Raw genomic sequence first — 23,639 nt, forward strand, 5'->3', positions numbered from 1 at the left:
TTCAGGTGCAACAGCTCACCAAAACACCTGAGAAGCTAGAATACCAGGAGTTGGATCCCATCAATCTGATATTTGTGACCTATTCTAAGGAGAGGTCATTTGGTAATTCCTGGAAACCCCTTTAACACTTAAAGCATAGCCGCTATGATGTTTCCTACAAACTGCACACAAAGTAAAGGAGATTTTGCTCCTTTATCACTCGCTTTCTCTATACAGAATCAGCATGGATGACATTACAGAGAAATACTGAGCAATGCACAAGTCACCATTTGCTGCAGTAGCAGAATGTCTGTGTCTCTCTGCTTTTCTCTGAATTCCTACACCCTCTCTCCTCACCAGAAAACTATAAGGGCAGCATGTAGTCCGATTCCTTAGTGGACAGGAAGTTCACCTCATATCCCAAAAAGAATTTAGCAGCGACTTTAATGTGAGTGAACAGTATATAAAGGAGAGAAGGAAAAAAATGACAAGTGATAAAATATTTTATAAAATTTTCTGAGAACCGCCAGTACTAACGATTTAGGAAAGCTTATGACATGTTGCTAGGACACGGCAACATTTTTTGAAAGATATAGGGTACCTTTTAAATAGGGATCGACCGATATTGATTTTTTAGGTCCGATACCGATAATTTGTGAACTTTCAGGCCGATAGCCGATAATTTATACCGATATTCTGTGAAATTTCATTTTTGAAAGAAAAATAATAATAATCCTACACAAATCTGCTGAAAATGAATATTTTTATTGTTAATGTGTATTTTTTTTTTTTTTGTAAATCTTTCTAGAACCCTTGTCCTATTCACCCTGATAGAGATCTATCACGGTGAATAAGAGCTCACACTGTCCCTGCTGCTCTGTGCACACAGCAGCATGGAGCTTACCATAGCAGCCATGGATGCCTTCAGTAGCGTCCTGGCTGACATGGTAACTGATCGGAGCCCCAGGATTACTGTGGCCACTGCCACCAATGATTAAAACTGGAGGGGGGAGGGGGGGCACTGCGCCACCAATGTTTTTAATACGGGGGCTGGGGGGCACACTGCGCCACCAATGATTAATACTGGGGGGCTTGGGGGGGGCGCACTGCACCATCAATGAACATAAATCTCTGATTTATTCACATACAGGAGGCAGGAGCTGGCTGCAGAATCACATAGCCGGCTCCCGACCTCTATGAGCGGTAGCTGCGATCCGCGGCACCTGAGGGGTTAACTACCGCAGATCGCAGCTTTTGTCATAGAGGTCGGGAGCCGGCTATGTGATTCTGCAGCCAGCTGCCGCCTCCTTTTCAATTTGAATGAATAAGTTGACATCATTGGTGACGCAGTGGCCAAAGCCCCTCCCCTTCTCATCCGTCTCCTCATTGGCGGCGGCAGCAGCATCACAGGGGGAGGGAGACACTGCTTCCTTCTCCCCTGACAGCAGCGCGATCTGTGTTCCCAATAAGTTATCGGAATATCGGCAAAATAGATGCCGATACCGATCCAAATACTGAATATCGGTAAAACCAATAATCGGTCGATCCCTACTTTTAAACATAACAATATGCTTCATAAAGTGAGCAAACAGTTTTAGCAAATGGTCTAAAAAAGGAGATTTTTGTATAACTTACCAGTTAAATCTCTTTCTCGCTCTTCCTTGGGGGACACAGACCTTGGGTATAGCTCAGCTCCCTAGGAGGCGTGACACTAAGTAAAACTGTTAAGCCCCTCCTCCATCAGCTATACCCTCAGCCTGGAGATAGAGGCTACCAGTTGCGTGTCCAAGTAGTGAAAGGATAACAACCAATAACGGAAACAACCAGCCAGCAACCCAACGGGGCGCCAGACCATAACCCTGTAACAAAAACACAGAAGGGTGGGTGCTGTGTCCCCCAAGGAAGAGCGAGAAAGAGATTTAACTGGTAAGTTATACAAAAATCTCCTTTTCTCGCCCATTTTCCTTGGGGGACACAGACCTTGGGACGTTCAAGAGCAGTCCAAGAAGGGAGGGACCACAAACCCAAGGCGGACCACCACCGGAGCATCAGGAAACCGCTGCCTGCAAAACCAGGCGGCCCAAAGCAGCATCCGCTGATGCATGCGTATGCACTCTATAGAACCTTGTGAAAGTGTGCAGAGAGGACCAAGTGGCTGCTTTGCACAACTGTTCAGCCGAGGCCCGATGCCTCTGCGCCCAGGAAGCTCCGACTGCTCTGGTGGAATGAGCAGTGACGCTGAAAGGCGGAGCTCTACCCTTGGCTCGATAAGCCTCAGACACCGCCAGTTTAATGAAACGGGCAATAGCCACCTTGGAGACCGCCAAACCCTTGCGCGAACCCTCCGGAACCACAAACAGGGAGTCCGTGCGCCGAAAGGATCCGGTGACCTCCAGATAAATCTTCAACGCCCTGACCACATCCAGACGGTGCAGTTCCCGTTCTCTGGGGTGGGAAGGAGAGGGACAGAGCGACGGAAGGACGATGTCCTCATTGATGTGAAAGGCGGAGACCACCTTTGGCAGGAAGGACGGGACAGGCCGAAGCACAACCTTATCCTGGTGGAAGATCAGGAAAGGTTCGGAGCAAGAAAGAGCCGCTAACTCCGACACCCGTCGGAGAGATGTGATGGCCACAAGAAAAATGACCTTGCAGGACAGAAGGCGAAGGGAGACCTCCCGTAAAGGCTCGAAGGGGGCTGATTGGAGCGCCGAGAGCACCACATTCAGGTCCCAGGATGGAACTGGAGGGCGGTACGGCGGAACAGAGTGAGCCACCCCTTGTAAGAAGGTCTTAATTGGCCCCAGAGGGGCCAGGGGACGCTGGAGAAGAATAGACAGCGCCGAAATCTGTCCCTTCAGAGAACTGAGGCTCAGCCCCAGGTCCAGACCCGACTGGAGGAAGGACAGGATCGTGGGAAGAGAAAACCGGAGAGGTGGGATGCTCCGGGACTCACAGAACCCCAGATAGGACCTCCAAACCCGATAGTAGATCCTAGAGGACACGGGCTTACGAGCACGGATCATGGTGCGGACTACGTCCGCGGAGAAACCCCGTCGCGTTAAGACGGCGGTCTCAATAGCCACGCCGTCAAACGTAGCGAGCCTAAATGCTCGTGGAAGATCGGTCCCTGAGAGAGAAGGTCTTCCCTGGAGGGCAGTGGCCACGGTGCGTCTGCCAACAGCAACATTAGGTCGGCGTACCAAGACCGGCGGGGCCAATCCGGGGCGATCAGAATCGCGGGAACGCCCTCTGCCGCGATCCTCCGAAGAACCCGTGGCAGGAGGGGGAAAGGAGGAAAGACGTACAGAAGGGAGAATTCGCGCCACGGAAGGACGAGCGCGTCGGCGCCGTACGCCTTCGGGTCCCGTGCCCTGGCCAGGTATCGGGGGACCTTGTGGTTGAATTTGGAAGCCATGAGGTCCACGTCGGGGCGACCCCAGCGAAGACAAAGGGCTTCGAACACCTCTGGGTGCAGGGACCATTCTCCCGGGTCGATGGTGGACCGGCTCAGGAAATCCGCCGCCCAGTTGTCCACCCCCGGGATGTAAATTGCGGATAAGGCCGGCACATGCGCCTCCGCCCAGAGGAGAATGAGGGTCACCTCTTGCATCGCTGCAGCGCTGCGAGTGCCTCCCTGATGGTTTATGTATGCCACAGCCGTGGCATTGTCCGATTGGATCCGAACAGGGTGGCCCCTCAGTAGATGGGTCCAGTGTCTGAGGGACAGAAGAATCGCCCTCAGTTCCAGAATATTGATTGGAAGTCTGGACTCCGATAGAGACCAAACGCCCTGGACGGACCGGGGAGGGAAAACCCCCCCCCACCCCCGTAAGCTGGCATCGGTGGTAATCACCAGCCAGTTCAGTGGGAGGAAGGACCTCCCCCGTAGAGGGATATGCAACCACCAGCTGAGGGAAGCCCGAGCCAGGGGAGGCAGAAGAAAGGTCCTGTCCAGACTCCTCGGTGATTTGTCCCAGGCCGACAGAATTGCCCTCTGAAAGGTGCGGGATCGGAATTGTGCGAACGGCACCGCTTCGAAACAGGCAACCATCTTCCCCAACAACCGCATGCTGGATCTGAGGGAAGGGCGGTGATGACGGAGGAGACCGCGAACAGACCCGCAAAGGGCCAGACGCTTGTCCGACGGGAGGCGGACCTCCGCCAACTCCGTATCCAGGAGCATCCCCAGGAAGATCAGCCGTCTGGAGGGGGTAAGAGAAGACTTGGGGTGGTTGATGATCCAACCGAACCGCGTCAGGGTCTCCAGAGTGAGTCCCACACTGCCGGATGCCTGAGAGAAGGAGGGTGCCTTGACCAAGATGTCGTCCAAGTAAGGGAGAAGAAAAACACTTCTTGAACGCAGAAGGGCCAAGACAGGGGCCAGGACCTTGGTGAACACTCGAGGAGCCGTCGCCAGACCAAAGGGAAGGGCGACGAATTGGAAGTGATCGTCCCCCACCGCGAAGCGCAGGAAGCGGTGATGACATGGAGCAACCGGAACGTGGAGGTATGCATCCTGAACGTCGATTGAGGCCATGAAATCCCCTCTTTCCAGGGAGGCCACTGCGGACCTGAGAGACTCCATCCGGAATCTCTGCAGTCGGAGAAAACGGTTCAGGCGCTTTAGGTCCAAGATCGGTCGCACTGAGCCTTCCTTCTTGGGAACCACAAAGAGGTTCGAGTAGAACCCCCTGAACCTTTCCGTCGGAGGCACGGGGGCGACGACACCCTTGTCCATTAGAGAGCGAATGGCCGTGAAGAAGGCGGCCGCTCGTACGGGATCCCGCGGAGGACGGGACCGGAAAAAACGGTCTGGCGGAATGGACGCAAATTCGATCTTGTATCCGCAAGATACAATCTCGAGCGCCCATGCGTCTGAGATGTGGGCCCGCCATACGTTCCTGAACAGTAGAAGGCGGCCCCCCACCCGGGTGGGTGGGGGCGCACCTTCAGGCAGAGGGCTGCTGGCCTGAGGGAGCCCGTGTGGGCTGGGGCTTGCGCCAGGTAGATTGCGTCCGAAAAAACGGCTTCTTGCGTCTATCCTGGGCTGGGCCAGAGGAAGAAGAACCGGCCGCGGGTCTAGACCCGGTGGGCTTGCGAAAGGACCGAAAACGGGACGAACCAGCGCGACCGCGGGGGGCGCCCCTCGGCCTGGACTGGGGGAGGTGAGTACTCTTCCCACCCGTGGCCTCAGATATAAGTTCGTCCAGACGGGTTCCGAACAAGCGGGAACCCGAGAACGGTAGGCCAGCCAAAGAGCGTTTGGAAGCGGCGTCCGCCGCCCAAACCTTCAGCCAGAGTTCCCTCCTGACAGAAACTGCCAGGGCAGAGGAACGGGCAATGAGGGCACCCGCATCAAGAGAGGCCTCACAGACAAATTTTCCGGCCTGGACAATTAGTTGGGCTAAGGAACGGAGGTCCTGTAGAGGGACGTCCGACCCTAACTCCCGTTCCAGTTGCAAACCCCATTCAGAGACCGCTTTACCAGCCCAGGCGGAGGCAAAGACCGGTCTAAGGGCCGAACCAGAGGCAGTAAATATGGCCTTGGAGAGGGATTCCGTACGACGGTCCTCAGCAGACTGGAGGGAAGATCCGTCTTGTACAGGAATAGTAGTGCTTTTGGACAGGCGAGCCACGGGAGGATCAACCTTAGGCGGGGACGTCCACGTGGTCACAGAATCCGCTGGAAAGGGATAACAAATGTCCAGCTTTTTGGGTGTAACAAAGCGGACGTTAGGCCGGGTCCAAGCCTTGGACACCACAGAAGAAAAATCTGCGTGGATGGGAAAGACCTTGGAGGCCTGTCTGGGGCGAAGAAAGGACACGCCGGCCTGTTCAGAGTTGGGGGGGTCATCGTGTATGTGAAAGGTATCACGGATGCTAGTGATAAGATGCCCCACCGCGGACGCCAATTTGGACGGAAGCTCTGAGTCCATGTCCACGTCCGAATCCGCCAGTTCTCCCTCAGAAAGCGTATCCCTTTGAGAGGATAGACTTGACTGAGCTCGCACGCATGGCGGAGAGAGCGAAGCATCTGGAGAAGATGTGCGCTCAACCCTTGAACGTTTCTGAATATGCCGGGCCCTGGAAGATTCGCTGGGAGGCAGGGAATCAGTGGGGGCGGCAGAAACGGTAGTCCCAGCGGGTGCGACAGGGATTGTGGCAGCCTGCGGGAGAGGCGGTCTATCCACGAGACGGCCCACTACGTGTGTAAGGCTTTCCACCGCCTGAGACAGAGACCTAGCCCAGTCAGGGGGTTCAGAGGCACCGGGGGGCGCAGCGGGAAGCGGGCCCTGCACCGGGGCCTGACATGCAAGGCAATGCGGCTCAGATTGCCCCCGCGGAAAAAGTTCCTTACAGGCGGTACAGGCATGGTACCAGGGTTTGGGGGCACCCGTGGGATCTGACATGCTGAAAAAGTGGTCGTACCCCAATACAGAGACCACAAGGGATATAGCAGCTATGACCAGGAGGGGTAGGAGAGGGTTAACTGTCCTACCAGTGCCTCAGAAGAACGTCAGGAGTAGAGAGGATCAGCAGCAGCTGCAGCAGCAGCAGCAGGGAGCAGCAAACAGCAGAGAGCCTGCAGATAGCGCCCACAGAAGCCGAGCGATACACCAGGTGCTCAGAGTCCCCCACGTGTCCCAGCTTCCTGTCTAGGAGTGAGGAAACGCGGGAAGAATTCAGCAGAAGCGCGGGGAACAAGCTCCGCCCCCTCCAGCGCTTGAAATGTCTCCTGTGAAGGAGAACCTAACTCCGCCCCCAAAATGGCGCGCGCGCGCGTAAGCCACGCCCCCTGCTGCCGAAAAACCTCGCAGGGCTAAGAAGAAGCAGGGTGCCATGAAATAAAGGGCCCTCAGGCCCCAAGAGTGCGGCGATTATTCCCAGGTGGGTGACCTTCTGCCACCATTGTCCCCTGCCCCGCCGATGCCGATATGGTCATGTCGGGCATAAGCCCCGCCCCCCGTTCGGAACGGAGCGGGCGGCGGCGGGAGGGAGAGAGGGAGAGATCAGCCGTCTTGAAGAGTAGCCTGAAAATGGGGGAAAACGGCGTGGGGGTGCAGGATACACGGAGGAGAGCTGGGGAGGGTCTGCTGGAGCGCTCAGAATGAGCGACCACGGGTGCCCCCCTTCAAACCCAGAGGGGTACATGCTTGCCGATAGGGACAGGGTATGGGCTGGAAAAGCCATCTCACCTGTCTTCACCCTCAGTTCCTTCCAGCGGGGTCGCCCCTTCAGCTACTGGCACCGCAGTGGCAGGAAGCTGGGAGAGGGGCTTTGCGTGCGGGCGACCCCCTAGCTGGCGGGATGTAGGGGAGCCATTGCTGCCCAGATCCTCCTATTGCTTCTGTGGGGGAGGCAGCAGTGCAGATAAGTTGGCACTGGCGCAGCTCACCCCGGGAGAGCAGAGAGGCCCAATGCGTCTCTGGTATCTCTAGGAAAAAACAAAAATAAAATAAAATTACAACAAGGAGAAAACAGCCCTGCAGTAGCAGGGAGTGTCTTGCCTCCTTGGACACTAAGCTAAAACTGGTAGCCTCTATCTCCAGGCTGAGGGTATAGCTGATGGAGGAGGGGCTTAACAGTTTTACTTAGTGTCACGCCTCCTAGGGAGCTGAGCTATACCCAAGGTCTGTGTCCCCCAAGGAAAATGGGCGAGAAATTATTATTATACAAACTGCTATGATACAAACACATACAAGGACTTCCATCCCTGGAGTGACATCCCCATGTAAACATAATAATAAAAGGCAGCAGACCACATACCAAAGTGTGCTGAACCACTGCTACTTTTACTTGATGTCGAGGTACTGCAATTCTGGGTCCCAGGTTGTGCTGTGCCTGTTCGTGTTATACCCTTGTGAAACGTTCTACAGGAAAAGTCAACAATGTCACTGTCATGTAGGGATGTTGTCCGAGGCCTAAAATGGCGCCACCTACATGATTTTATATTGACTAATATCTGGCTGAGGTCTTTAGAGAAACATTTATCCGAGGTATTCGTTTCTGAGGTATTGGCAAATAAGTTGATTGAAGTGTGTTCTGGAGAGGAAAGCATATCAACATCCAATTGACGAAAAGCACTGTTGTAGTCAGAATGCGCTCTGTCAATAAGTACCCTGAAAATGACAAGGAAAAAAAAAAAAACACATTTAGAACAAAAAGAATACTTAACTGCTTAAATATAGTAATCACAAAATACATTTTATGTAGATTTAAAAAAGTATTCTGTTAAAAATATACATACACATTTGTAGCTACAAAATTTGCCAACAAAAAGAAACACAAACTCACCTTCCTCCACGCCCAACCCGTCTTCGTGCAAACCCAATGCACTTGCGCGGAACAGTGAGGGTAGTGAGGCAGTATCTATAGCGAATGTCTCCTAATCCTCCTTGCTCTGGACTACACCATGGCCAGTTGCCAGTTTGGTCCAAATGTGGCTAAAATAATTATAAAAAAAAAAAATAAGATTAGTTAAGACAAAGTAACAAACAATTCAGTAAAAACTAAAGAAAACTATGGTTTTCTTACTTACAGCATAATATTGACAGCCAGCTTTCCTACGGAAAGAAAAGGGACCATCTGGATCATTCTCTTCCTCAGCTTCTGATGAACCAGACATGACCTAATAAGACAAAAGGTCTGGTATGAAAACAAAATTAAATCCAGCACTAATATATATTACACACACATTTATTCAGATGATACAGCACAGGTAATATATATATATACCTTGCCACTTTTAAATCAGATGAAAAAATAAAACAAAAAACAAACCACACCAGTTTTACTAGTAAAAGATATGCACCCTTAAAGGGGCATACTAGTTACATTAAAAGAGGTATTCCCATCCCAGACAATGGGGGCATAACATAGTTCTAATATGTGCGGGTCCCACCTCTGGGACCCGCACCTACACAGAGAATGGAGCGGGGTAGGTGGTGGCAGAAGGACCCCAGATTTTACGGGGTCCAGCCACCGCCAAGTGCTCTCCCCATAGAGTGAATGGGAGCGCACTGCGCTTGTGCGGCCACAGCTCCCATTTATTTATATGGTGCCAATGAAAATGGCCGGCGCTCTGCTATTTTTGGCAGCCCCATAGAAATGAATGGAGGGCGGCTGTGCATCCTCTGGATAGGAAATAACAATGTAACTGGAATACCCCTTTAACACAAGAGTTCAATGTTGCTAGCATAGTATTGACTATAACCAATAAAGGCATCCAGTGCTTTAAAACACAACAGCACATATACCTGTGAGAGAGGCTCATCATCAGAGCTTGGAAAGTCATACTGATTCAGATCTTTAGCATTGAACACTGGCAGTGCAGCAGGGCTTGTCTGTTGAGCAGCAGGAGATAAGGGTAAGACTTTGGGCTTCTTCTCATATTTCCGTTTCGGTCGTACAACATCAGATTTCTCTGGCTAAAAGACATTCAGGAGGGGAAAAAAAAAACACTAACAATTAAATCGAGCAAACAAAAAGGAACCTATATGGGCATAAAGACTGAGCCTTAATTTCTATGGGACAAGACCCATTTTCATCTTTTCCTCGCCACCTTCTAAGAGGCAGTAGAACTCTTTCTTCATGTTGTTTTTGAGGGACAAATTGTATCTTTTAATGACATTACCACCTCATTCTGTGCGCCAGTACAATTACAGTGACACCAAATTGCATCACCATATTCTAACACCCATTTATTTATTTTTTCTGTCTATAGACAGATCTGTAATTTTTATTGGTCCAAAGATGGGGTACACCCAGCTTTTTGGTCACATTTTATTTCAGGAGCAAGGTGACCAACTTTGTTTTTTTTTTCCGTTACAGTGTTCACCATGCGGTATAAATGCTTTTGCTGATAGTTTGAATATGGTGATAATAATGTTTATTCCTTAATTATTTTTATACTACCAGGACCCGGCTTCTCACGGGTATATTTCATTTAATGTTTTTGTGTGTTGTTAAAAGATATCGACAGTATCCCCCATTACAGTGACCTCTACAGCACCCTGCCCCTTTAACAGTGAACTCCACAGTCCCCCACCCCTCAACACTGACTCTCCAACACCCCCCCCCCACAGTGCCCCGCCACTTTAAAATGGGACCTCCACAGCAGCCCATCCCCTTAACTTTGACCTTTACAGCAGCCCGCCCCTTTAACAGTGAGTTTCACAGCACCCCACTCCCTTGACAGTGACCTCCTCAGGGGCCCGCCCCCTTAACAGTGACCTCCACAGCAGTTGCCCCTTTAATAGTGGCCCCTGCCCCCTTAACAGTGACCTCCACAGCTCCCTGACTCTTTAATGCTAGGGCTACACGACAACACGCAACATTTCTCGCCCATTTTCCTTGGGGGACACAGACCTTGGGTATAGCTCAGCTCCCTAGGAGGCGTGACACTAAGTAAAACTGTTAAGCCCCTCCTCCATCAGCTATACCCTCAGCCTGGAGATAGAGGCTACCAGTTTTAGCTTAGTGTCCAAGGAGGCAAGACACTCCCTGCTACTGCAGGGCTGTTTTCTCCTTGTTATTTTTACTTTTTCTTCTAATTTTGTTATTTTATTTTTTCCTAGGGATACCAGAGGCGCATTAGACCTCTCTGCTCTCCCGGGGTTGAGCTGCGCCAGTGCCAACTTATCTGCACTGCTGCCTCCCCCACAGAAGCAATAGGAGGATCTGGGCAGCAATGGCTCCCCTACATCCCGCCAGCTAGGGGGTCGCCCGCACGCCAAGCCCCTCTTCCAGCTTCCTGCCACTGCGGTGCCAGTGGCTGAAGGGGCGACCCTGCTGGAAAGGACTGAGGGTGAAGACGTCGGACGGTGAGATGGCTATTCCAGCCCATACCCCGTCCCTATCTGCAGCATCTACCCCTCTGGGTAAGGGGGGCACCCGTGGTCGCTCATTCTGAGCGCTCATCTGCAGGACAATGCAGCACAGCAGCATCCTCAGCACCCCCACGCCGTTCCCCCCCACGCTGCTATCTTTCTCCCCCCCCTCCCCCTCATTCGGGGCTGACTCCATTTTTCTCTTCTCTCTCTCCCCCTTCCCGCCGAGAACGGGGGGCGGGGCTTAGCGGTCCCGGCAGGGGGCGGGGCTTACGCGCGCGTCATTTTGGGGGCGGAGCTACGTTCTCCTTCACAGGAGACATTTCAAGCGCTGGAGGGGGCGGAGCTTGTTCCCCGCGCTTTCTGCTGAGGTTTCCCGCGCTTCCTCACTCCTGACAGGAAGCTGGGACACGGTGGGGGACTCTAACCTCCTGTGTACATCGCTCGGCTTCTGTGGGCGCTCTCTGCTGCTCACTGCTGTTCACTGCTTCTCTGCTGCTGCTGATCTGGGCCATCTCCTGACGTTCTTCTGAGGCACTGGTAGGACAGTTAACCCTCTCCTAACCCTCCTGGTCATAGCTGCTATAACCCTTTGTGGTCTCTATATTAGAGTACAACCACACTTCAGCATGTCAGATCCCACAGGTGCCCCCAAACCCTGGTACCATGCCTGTACCGCCTGTAAGGAACTTTTTCCGCGTGGGCAATCTGAGCCGCATTGCCTTGCATGTCAGGCCCCGGTGCAGGGCCCGCTTCCCGCTGCGCCCCCCGGTGCCTCTGAACCCCCTGACTGGGCTAGGTCTCTGTCTCAGGCGGTGGAAAGCCTTACACACGTAGTGGGCCGTCTCGTGGATAGACCGCCTCTCCCGCAGGCTGCCACAATCCCTGTCGCACCCGCTGGGACTACCGTTTCTGCCGCCCCCACTGGTTCCCTGCCTCCCAGCGAATCTTCCAGGGCCCGGCATACTCAGAAACGTTCAAGGGTTGAGCGCACATCTTCTCCAGATGCTTCGCTCTCTCCGCCATGCGTGCGAGCTCAGTCAAGTCTATCCTCTCAAAGGGATACGCTTTCTGAGGGAGAACTGGCGGATTCGGACGTGGACATGGACTCAGAGCTTCCGTCCAAATTGGCGTCCGCGGTGGGGCATCTTGTCACTAGCATCCGTGATACCTTTCAGCTACACGATGACCCCCCCAGCTCTGAACAGGCCGGCGTGTCCTTTCTCCGCCCCAAACAGGCCTCCAAGGTTTTTCCCATACACGCTGATTTTTCTTCTGTGGTATCCAAGGCTTGGACTCGGCCTAACGTCCGCTTTATTACACCCAAAAAGCTGGACATTTGTTATCCCTTTCCAGCGGATTCTGTGACCACGTGGACATCCCCGCCTAAGGTTGATCCTCCCGTGGCTCGCCTGTCCAAAAGCACTACTATTCCTGTACAGGACGGATCTTCCCTCCAGTCTGTTGAGGACCGTCGTACGGAATCCCTCTCCAAGGCCATATTTACTGCCTCTGGTTCGGCCCTTAGACCGGTCTTTGCCTCCGCCTGGGTTGGCAAAGCGGTCTCTGAATGGGGTTTGCAACTGGAACGGGAGTTAGGGTCGGACGTCCCTGTTCAGGACCTCCGTTCCTTAGCCCAACTAATTGTTCAGGCCGGAAAATTCGTCTGTGAGGCCTCCCTTGATGCGGGTGCCCTCATTGCCCGTTCCTCTGCCCTGGCAGTTTCTGTCAGGAGGGAACTCTGGCTGAAGGTTTGGGCGGCGGACGCCGCTTCCAAACGCTCTTTGGCCGGCCTACCATTCACGGGTTCCCGCCTGTTCGGAACCCGTCTGGACGAACTTATATCAGAGGCCACGGGTGGGAAGAGTACTCACCTCCCCCAGTCCAGGCCAATGGGCGCCCCCCGTGGTCGCGCTGGTTCGTCCCGTTTTCGGTCCTTTCGCAAGCCCACCGGGTCTAGACCCGCGGCCAGTTCTTCTTCCTCTGGCCCAGCCCAGGATAGACGCAAGAAGCCGTTTTTTCGGACGCAACCTACCTGGCGCAAGTCCCAGCCTGCACGGGCTCCCACAGGCCAGCAGCCCTCTGCCTGAAGGTGCGCCCCCACCCACCCGGGTGGGGGGCCGCCTTCTCCTATTCAGGAACGTATGGCGGGCCCACATCTCAGACGCATGGGCGCTCGAGATTGTATCTTGCGGATACAAAATCGAATTTGCGTCCATTCCGCCAGACCGTTTCTTCCGATCCCGTCCTCCGCGAGATCCCGTACGAGTGGCCGCCTTCTTCGCGGCCATTCACTCTCTAATGGACAAGGGTGTCGTCGCCCCCGTGCCTCCGACGGAAAGGTTCAGGGGGTTCTACTCGAACCTCTTTGTGGTTCCCAAGAAGGAAGGCTCAGTGCGTCCGATCTTGGACCTAAAACGCCTGAACCGTTTTCTCCGACTGCAGAGATTCCGGATGGAGTCTCTCAGGTCCGCAGTGGCCTCCCTGGAAAGAGGGGATTTCATGGCCTCAATCGACATTCAGGATGCATACCTCCACGTTCCGGTTGCTCCATGTCATCACCGCTTCCTGCGCTTCGCGGTGGGGGACGATCACTTCCAATTCGTCGCCCTTCCCTTTGGTCTGGCGACGGCTCCTCGAGTGTTCACCAAGGTCCTGGCCCCTGTCTTGGCCCTTCTACGTTCAAGAAGTGTTTTTCTTCTCCCATACTTGGACGACATCCTGGTCAAGGCACCCTCCTTCTCTCAGACATCCCGCAGTGTGGAACTCACTCTGGAGACCCTGACGCGGTTCGGTTGGATTATCAACCACCCCAAATCTTCCCTTACCCCCTCCAGACGGCTGATCTTCCTGGGGATGCTCCTGGATACAGAGTTGGCGGAGGTCCGCCTTCCGTCGGACAAGCGTCTGGCCCTTCGCGGGTCGGTTCGCAGTCTCCTCCGTCATCACCGCCCTTCCCTCAGATCCAGCATGCGGTTGTTGGGAAAGATGGTTGCCTGTTTCGAAGCGGTGCCGTTCGCACAATTCCGATCCCGCACCTTTCAGAGGGCAATTCTGTCGGCCTGGGACAAATCACCGAGGAGTCTGGACAGGACCTTTCTTCTGCCTCCCCTGGCTCGGGCTTCCCTCGGCTGGTGGTTGCATATCCCTCTAAGGGGGAAGTCCTTCCTTCCACTGAACTGGCTGGTGATTACCACAGATGCCAGCTTACGGGGGTGGGGGGGGGGGTTTTCCCTCCCCGGTCCGTCCAGGGCGTTTGGTCTCTATCGGAGTCCAGACTTCCAATCAATATTCTGGAACTGAGGGCGATTCTTCTGTCCCTCAGACACTGGACCCATCTGCTGAGGGGCCACCCTGTTCGGATCCAATCGGACAATGCCACGGCTGTGGCATACATAAACCATCAGGGAGGCACTCGCAGCGCTGCAGCGATGCAAGAGGTGACCCTCATTCTCCTCTGGGCGGAGACGCACGTGCCGGCCTTATCTGCGATTTACATCCCGGGGGTGGACAACTGGGCGGCGGATTTCCTCAGCCGGTCCACCATCGACCCGGGAGAATGGTCCCTGCACCCAGAGGTGTTCGAAGCCCTTTGTCTTCGCTGGGGTCGCCCCGACGTGGACCTCATGGCCTCCAAATTCAACCACAAGGTCCCCCTATACCTGGCCAGGGCACGGGACCCGAAGGCATACGGCGCCGACGCGCTCGTCCTTCCGTGGCGCGAATTCTCCCTTCTGTACGTCTTTCCTCCTTTTCCCCTCCTGCCACGGGTTCTTCGGAGGATCGCGGCAGAGGGCGTCCCCGCGATTCTAATCGCCCCGGATTGGCCCCGCCGGTCTTGGTACGCCGACCTAATGTTGCTGTTGGCAGACGCACCGTGGCCACTGCCCTCCAGGGAAGACCTTCTCTCTCAGGGACCGATCTTCCACGAGCATTTAGGCTCGCTACGTTTGACGGCGTGGCTATTGAGACCGCCGTCTTAACGCGACGGGGTTTCTCCGCGGACGTAGTCCGCACCATGATCCGGGCTCGTAAGCCCGTATCCTCTAGGATCTACTATCGGGTTTGGAGGTCCTATCTGGGGTTCTGTGAGTCCCGGAGCATCCCACCTCTCCGGTTTTCTCTTCCCACAATCCTGTCCTTCCTCCAGTCGGGTCTGGACCTGGGGCTGTGCCTCAGTTCTCTGAAGGGTCAGATTTCGGCGCTGTCTATTCTTCTCCAGCGTCCCCTGGCCCCTCTAGGGCCAATTAAGACCTTTTTACAAGGGGTGGCTCACTCTGTTCCGCCGTACCGCCCTCCAGTTCCTTCCTGGGACCTGAATGTGGTGCTCTCGGCGCTCCAATCAGCCCCCTTCGAGCCTTTACGGGAGGTCTCCCTTCGCCTTCTGTCCTGCAAGGTCATCTTTCTTGTGGCCGTCACGTCTCTCCGACGGGTGTCGGAGTTAGCGGCTCTTTCTTGCTCCGAACCTTTCCTGATCTTCCACCAGGATAAGGTTGTGCTTCGGCCTGTCCCGACTTTCCTGCCAAAGGTGGTCTCCGCCTTTCACATCAATGAGGACATCGTCCTTCCGTCGCTCTGTCCCTCTCCTTCCCACCCCAGAGAACGGGAACTGCACCGTCTGGATGTGGTCAGGGCGTTGAGGATTTACTTGGAGGTCACCGGGTCCTTTCGGCGCACGGACTCCCTGTTTGTGGTTCCGGAGGGTTCGCGCAAAGGGTTGGCGGTCTCCAAGGTGGCTATTGCCCGTTTCATTAAACTGGCGGTGTCTGAGGCTTATCGAGCCAAGGGCAGACCTCCGCCTTTCGGCGTCACTGCTCATTCCACCAGAGCAGTCGGAGCTTCCTGGGCGCAGAGGCATCGGGCCTCGGCTGAACAGTTGTGCAAAGCAGCCACTTGGTCCTCTCTGCACACTTTCACAAAGTTCTATAGGGTGCATACGCATGCATCAGCGGATGCTGCTTTGGGCCGCCTGGTTTTGCAGGCAGCGGTTTCCTGATGCTCTGGTGGTGTTCCGCCTTGGGTTTGTGGTCCCTCCCTTCTTGGACTGCTCTTGAACGTCCCAAGGTCTGTGTCCCCCAAGGAAAATGGGCGAGAAAAGGAGATTTTTGTATAACTTACCAGTTAAATCTCTTTCTCGCTCTTCCTTGGGGGACACAGCACCCACCCTTCTGTGTTTGGTTACAGGGTTATGGTCTGGCGCCCCGTTGGGTTGCTGGCTGGTTGTTTCCGTTATTGGTTGTTATCCTTTCACTACTTGGACACGCAACTGGTAGCCTCTATCTCCAGGCTGAGGGTATAGCTGATGGAGGAGGGGCTTAACAGTTTTACTTAGTGTCACGCCTCCTAGGGAGCTGAGCTATACCCAAGGTCTGTGTCCCCCAAGGAAGAGCGAGAAAGAGATTTAACTGGTAAGTTATACAAAAATCTCCTTTTTGTCTCAACAATTTCTATAATGATAGTCTATGGTGTTGCACTGCGACGTGTGACATGCTGCGTCTGCGATACGACAGTTGCAAAAAATCCATCCAAGATGGATTTTTCTGCGATTGTCGCATTGCAGCATGTCACACGTCGCAGTGCAACAACATTGACTATCATATAGTTATAGGTACAAATAAGTAATGGGGATTTGAATTTGTAATTCTTTTTAGTACTTTTTAAAAACATTTCATTTTTTTTAGCTCCCTTGAGAGACTTGAACATGCAATTGTTTCACTGCTAATACAGTAATAGCATGAGGATTCTCCGTACCACCTATTAAGCACTGCCTTAGGCAAATGACTGGCACACAACGGGAATGACAGTCAGAGGTCAGACTAACGTCTCAGATGCTGTGGTCAATACCAGTTGCAGCAACTAAAAGGCTAGTTGACCTCTCATCTGCACCCCTGCAGCTAAATCACAGGGTGCCAATTGGTTGCTATGGAAGTCTGGGGCCTTGAAGTATCAAACACTGTGGGGACTGTCAGATGTATTACACAGCAGAACATATGGAGCTGGCTCACATAGTGAGACCTCTCCATGCTCCCCTTGAGCATCTTGGACGTAGTTGCACGTTATCCTGGTTAAAGAGCACCCATTAACTTGCAAAAAATACTTTTTTTTTCTGTATGCAAACAAGCAATGTAACCAGTTGATAATTATGCTTTCAGTTCCCCATGGCTACAGCCAGGTACATGAATAACTATTAAATTTGTGTTTTATTAGCAATGTATGGTTTACTATAGATCTGTCTTACCTTGTTAATCTTAATCTCTATTGTATCCTGATGTTTAAACGGACTAGAAATAGGGATGATGGGGATGGCATAGGTGGGCTTCAATGGCTGACGTTGTGCCATTACCTCTGACACGATCTCTCCATTATAGTCACCTAGGTTATACCTGCAAGGAAAGAATGAAAGCACTAAATTATTTTGTATGAAAGAAGTGAACAAGTATATAATTTCATCAAACAAAATAAAAAATAGTAGACTATGCCATGCAAATGCTAGCCATCTGAGGCAGTTCCCATAGCAGCATTATAGGAAACTGCCATTTATGTGAACTGCTAATAACGTAGCTTCTGTGGAAAAAATATCCCAAAGGTTGTCAGGAACCCAAAGAATGATGTATCTAAATGTGTCCAAACAGTTTGCTAATGCGTGTTAACCTGAAGAAACAATTAACCCTTGTTTACACACTGCAGTTCCTGCATGTATTTCTCAGTTCAGTGTTCGGATGCATTCCAACAGGCCTTCAAGTATGCGTACCTTGAAAATATGGGACCCAGGAAACTATTGGAACCTAACCAAACTGCTCAAAGTGGTGTGGACAACACTTTTAAAGATGACCTGTCACCAACAAATGCAACGCAATCTGCAGGTTATAGAGCAGGAGGAGCTGAGCAGATTGATATACATTTTTGTGGGAGAAGATTCAGTAAAGCGTGTAATTGATACATTTCTCTCTCTGTTTTTCTTAACTTAAGACCTCCGTCATGAACAACGGAGTACTTGGGGAAGTGGTTATTAGTGATTGATAGCATTCTCTGTATGTGTGTGTATATAAAGATAGCAGTCAGTCACTGAAAATATCTCCCCCATGTACTGAGAGCTGTTCATGAGGATGGTCCCAAGTTAGAAAAAAACAGATATATATGTACCAATTACATATTTTTCCTGAATCTTTTACACAAAAATATATATAAATCTGCTCAGCTTTTTCTGCTCTTTGCTTGCAGATAGCACTGCATTTTGTGGTGACAGATGCTCTTTAACCCCTTCAACCACTGTGTAGTTGAGGGAATGTATGGAGCGCGCTGCTGCAGCGAGGCCACTTTATACTCGGCAGGTAGCAGCTGTATCATACAACAGGCACCCGGCCGATAAGCAGCGATCGCGGCATCTGTGAGGCAAGGCAGAGGAATGTGGCTCCCTCACAGTGAAATTGCGAGGCTCTGATTGGCTACCTTGGCAGCCCAGACTCTTCTGAAACCTTCCATGGCTGCCATGGTAACCTCCCTGCTTAGATGTGCACAAAGCACAGGGCAGCAGGGAGTGTGTGGAAATCCTATTCACCCTAATAGAGCTCTAGGACAAGGGATCAAAAGATCCCAGGTTGTAGCCCTGTGGCACCGCCCCCTGAAATGGACAGAGCTGCTGGTCAAAAAAGTGTGCCGCTGCTCCATTCATTTCTATGGGAGAGCTGAACAGCAGAGTATAGCTGGATTCACTTTCAAACTTTGGCAAAAAAAATAAAACAAACAAAACTGCCACAAAAAGCGGTGTTTAAAACACCCTGAAAGTTCCACAATTAAGTATCTAAAGAGGATTTCCCCAAAACAAAACATAGATGACAGTAGCGGTTTCTAGATGCATTAGCTTAGGGTACTTTCAGACTAGCGGCAGGACGGATCCGACAGGCTGTTCACCCTGTCGGATCCGTCCTGCCGCTGCTCAGTCCCCATTGACTATAATGGGGATGGGGGCGGAGCTCCGGCGCAGCACGGCAGTGCGAGACCGCAGGACTAAAAAGTCGGACATGCAGGACTTTTAGACCGGCTCCGCCCCCGTCCCCATTATAGTCAATGGGGACGGAGCGGTGGTCCGGCGAAATAGCAGCAGGACGGATCCGACAGGGTGAACAGCCTGTCGGATCCGTTCTGCCACTAGTGTAAAAGTAGCCTTACTAGCATCAGTCCAGGTCTGCACACGTAACCACAGCCGCACCACCACTAACTTAAAATAAAATCTTTAATAATAAAGACATAAAAAATGAAAATACAGACCTCTTCTCAATTATTTCCAGTGTTAGATGCAGTAATTCGCGCTTGCTTTTTTCCCGTCGTTTAATCATTTCTAGTATCGTCACCGCTCGACTGAGGTCACGACGTAACTTCAGCATTTTCTCATACGAAGCTTCATCATTCTTTCGATTCTGTATAAAATAGAGTTGCTGCGTTATGGAAACTGTAACAAAACCTAATTTACAAATACTTTGCTAACGTATGCAGGTGACACTGTAGTCAATGTCTATTAAACCAAGTGGCTGTTTTACCAAAACTGGTATAAATGGACAACTGGCTTAGTTGCCCAAATCAACCAATAAGATTCCAATTTTCATTTTTTCCTTGTCTGCATCTTCTCCGTACGTTTTCTGAAAGCGACGCAAGGATCACGGATATATTATTTATATATATATATATATATTATATCTTTTTTTAGTATTGCTGTAATTGTACCAACCCAGAGAACATTATATTAATAACGCCACAAAATTTACATTGTCAAAACTCAAATGTCGATGTCTTACCCCCCCCCCCCCCCCCCCCAAGAAAGAGAGTTAAGAGAAGTTATTCAATGAGTTGTGTATTTATTTTTTTATTTTTTACTACAACTTCTCCACCAAAAACCCTCAAATGGCTACATCAATGGAAAGAAATAATAAAAAAAAAATAATGGTAGTTTGTGGAATGCAGCAATGAAAAAATAAAAATAAATGAAACATTGCTTGGTCACCAACACACAAAACAGGCTGGTCACTAAGGGGTTAATTATGGATTAACCAATGTAAAAAAGTTTTATTGATATTGTATAAGACTACTTTCACATCAGCGTTTTAAATTCCGCTATTGAGACTAGTTATAGGATCTCAATAACGGAAGAAAACACTTGTTTTGCCCCAATTCATTGTCAATGGGGACAAAACTTAACTGAACGAAACAGAAAGCACCAAAATGCATGCCGCTCTGTTTGGTTGCGTCCACATCGCGGACAGAAAAACGACGCAAGCTGTGTTTTTCTGTCCGCGATGTGGTGCAGAGCAAGACGGATCCGTCCTGACACACAATGTACGTCAATGGGGACGGATCAGTTTTCTCTGGACCAACAGAAAACTGATCCGTCCCCCTTTGACTTTCAATGGTGTTCATGACGAATCCGTCATGGCTATAGAAGACATAATACAACCGGATCCGTTCATGATGGATGCATGCGGTTGTATTATTTTAACGGAAGCATTTTTGCAGATCCATGACGGATCCACAAAAACGCTAATGTTAAAGTAGCCTTACAAAGCAAAGCAGCAAACATTTAAAGGGCTATACCTTGAAAATTTATATAGGAGTCGCATGCACGATGCATGTCCTGCCTTCTGTATTGAACGTAACTCTCTAGCAGCACTTTTAAGCTATTTGGCAAGACTATCTAAATGTAGTCTACATGGAGGAAAACAAACTTACTGGGAATGCATTTCTCCTTACTCTTGCATTACAATTTAAAGGTAACCTGCAGGAGCAGCTTAGCAGATTGATATATAGCTTTGCTGGAGATGAGGAATTCAGCAAAACCTGCAGCAATTTATTCATCAATTGTATGCTCTGAGCTTAGTAGTCAGGTGTACAGTCCTATCAGTTGTGAAGGGAAGGCTGTCAGAGATAGCTGGCAACCACTGATAAGCCTGCCTTACTTGTCTACTGACCTCAGAAAGAACAGACATCTTAAAGAATAATTTACAAGTTTTGCTGAATCGTTTCCCACAAAACTATGCTGCCTGCAGATTGCATGTTCATGGTGACAGGTTCTCTATATAATTTTAAGTTAATGGTTTCTAAATCACTGCATAGAACCACAAATTTACTTTTACTTACTTTCCTTGTTTGCATCTTCTCCGTACGTCTTCTGAAAGCGACATAAGGATCACTGGTGCTTGATCCATCCCGCTTCTCCTGTTTCACTGCTGGTATAAGGGAGGAGCCACGACAGTTTTTCCTTTTTTTGATCCAATAGTCGTAAACTTCTGTGATCAAGTCATCATCTTCCTTCAGCAACAGTTTAGCCTCTTGGAGATTAACTGGCTGGAGTAAAAAACAAACAAACCAAGTTTTTAGACATGTACACAAAATCAAAGTATTAGAGAAGAAGGAAAGACATCACATCACTTACCTGCTGTCCACTGCCTTTCTCTAATCGGTCAATCATCTCTTCAAATTGAAGAGGAGAAATCTCAATCTTCTTCTTAAGCTTGTTTACAAAAACCTCGTCTTCAGAATCAATGTCATAATCCGGCTGCTCTGCATCCAAACTAAAAGCTGAAAAAGGATATGCCAGTATAAGAACATATCGATTTTCCCAATGACTATTCTTTTACAGCAATTTGTGCTTTTGATGTCACACAATACAGACCGAAATGGAAATCGGAGCCAAATATAGATGTTAACTCAAATCGTTAAAAACCTCAAATACTAAAACTCACATCAGCAACCTGAACTCGCTCCCTCCCCAAGGCTGCAGGGAATTCAATGTGTGTATACATCCATCTGTACATACACAATCTTTATACGCTCCTTCTCATAATAAATCACCAGTGTGTCCCAAAATGTTATGTTTTAGCCTTGTACAACCCATAGTAAGGAACACCTGCCTGTAACTTTATATAACTGCAACCATTAATGGGGTTGTCCCACTTCTGTAAATAAATGGCAGTTATCATGTAGATAAAGACCCTTACTAGTATGACTAATTTTCACATCACATTTTGCACTTTATCGTTTCCAAGGTTACGACGACATTGTAATCCAGCATCAACGGCCGTGCTTGTACACTAGGAAAAAGTATCAGCCTGTGTGTGCTCCTATGGTCCCCGCCACCAGGAAGGCCGGCACTTTTATAGCGTGCAGCGATCGTATCTAGTGTTGAGCGAACTTGTGTTTTTAAGTTAAGCGTACAATGTTCGGGATATTGAAGAAGTTATGGTCCGTGGTCAAAACTAGCAGTGTATAATGTGATGAATCCCTGAGGAAAACCACAAACTATTGGTCCCTATGGAATTCAAACTATGCAAGTACTATACCAAACTGAACTGTCCCTTATTTATAGATATTCTCCAATGTAACGATATCAATAATTTTATCTTAAATTATACATCTGTATAACTAACCCTTTATTAAAGATCAATGTATGTATAGTCTAACATGAATGTATGGATGTATGTATACATACACACACACACACCTACGCATGCATTTATATATCTAATCATATTTAATGCTTATATTTATATATAAAATAATTATATATTTACCTATTTACTAACTCATACCGGCATGTCCAACCCACCCCTTTTATTAAACTGAATACTACTTGGAGTGGTTGATAACCTATATAATAATTTGTCGCTGATAAAATATAAACAATATACTCACAAAATAAATATATATAGGTATTATAATGACAAATTATTCTTCATATTTACATCATTCACTAATACTCTACAATTTAACTACTCAAATTTACAAATAACGACAATACCAAGAAACTGTTCTAAAACTTCTGTTTATTGACCCATTATTCTATGTATTACATGAAAAGAAAGTAATGTAAATGTAACCTTAAAATATATTATAAGCCAATAAAAATTTACTGATTAGAAAAATATAAATAATGAATCCAGCCAGCAAAGAAGGCAATAAGGACTATTACAATACATCAGTAACATAGCGGCGTCCAGGAGCAGGAGAGGTAAGTGGTTTATTTATTTTGTGACCTAAGGCTGGGGGCTTCTGAATAATGGCTGGGGGGCCGATTAGATATATATAGCTGGGGGCTAATTACATATATATGGCTGGGGGCTAATTACATATATATGGCTGGGGGCTAATTGCTCATAGATTGTAAGCCCTTGTGATCAGGGCCCTGACCCCTACTGTTTCAGTTTCATATTAGTCAGTTACTTTTGTTTTGTACATGAACCCTATGAATTTGTTAAGCGCTGCGGAATATGGTGGCGCTATATAAATAAATTTTATTATTATTATTACTACATATGGTTGGTGGCTGATCATATGTGGCTGGGGGCTGATATGAGACATGGAGGACTGTGAGCTGAGGTCCGATTAATATTGGGGGTCTGACCTGAGGTGTAATGAAAAATATTTTTTTATTATTGTCCTCCTCTAAAACCTAGGTGCGTCATAGGCTGAAAAATATGGTACTTACCGCAGTCTCCGCTTTTCCCTGTACACAGCTGAAAACATCCGGTTTTGGGGGCGGGGACGAGCCTCTCTAGCATCACTCACGGGGGTTCTTCGCCGTCTGCCCCTGGCTGCTCCCCTTCCTGACACCGGATGTTTTTATCCATGTACAGGGAGAAGAAGCAGCAGCGGCGGTGCGGGGACCAGGAGTGGCACAGAAAGCAGGGATTCGGGTAAGTATATTACCTGTGAGGGGCCTTGCACATGGGATGGGGGGGCGCAGGTTATGATATTGGATAACCCATTTAAGTGAAATTTTAAACATTTATTCACTTGTAAAAGGCTAAATCAAATTAACAGACCTTACTTGCAACTGAC

At 49.8% G+C, this 23,639-nt stretch overlaps 1 protein-coding gene across 3 annotated transcripts in view; it reads right to left on the bottom strand.

Annotated features, from left to right (window-relative positions):
- The window catches only part of EPC1 (enhancer of polycomb homolog 1), a 95,382-nt gene that overhangs the window by 16,273 nt on the left and 55,470 nt on the right, over nt 1–23,639 (bottom strand). For all 3 annotated transcript variants that reach the window (XR_006389949.1, XM_044293132.1, XM_044293131.1), the window contains 8 exons: nt 21,235–21,380; nt 20,940–21,146; nt 19,080–19,228; nt 17,050–17,194; nt 9,240–9,410; nt 8,522–8,611; nt 8,278–8,426; nt 7,750–8,102 (listed from right to left, as the gene is read on the bottom strand). Coding sequence is in view for 2 of the 3 variants with exons in the window: in XM_044293132.1 (XP_044149067.1) it covers nt 7,750–8,102; nt 8,278–8,426; nt 8,522–8,611; nt 9,240–9,410; nt 17,050–17,194; nt 19,080–19,228; nt 20,940–21,146; nt 21,235–21,380 (1,410 nt within the window). In the remaining variant the exon portion in view is untranslated. The remainder of the gene's footprint in view (nt 1–7,749; nt 8,103–8,277; nt 8,427–8,521; nt 8,612–9,239; nt 9,411–17,049; nt 17,195–19,079; nt 19,229–20,939; nt 21,147–21,234; nt 21,381–23,639) is intronic.

This window comes from Bufo gargarizans, chromosome 5 (genome assembly GCF_014858855.1).
Source record: "Bufo gargarizans isolate SCDJY-AF-19 chromosome 5, ASM1485885v1, whole genome shotgun sequence".
NCBI lineage: Eukaryota > Metazoa > Chordata > Amphibia > Anura > Bufonidae > Bufo > Bufo gargarizans.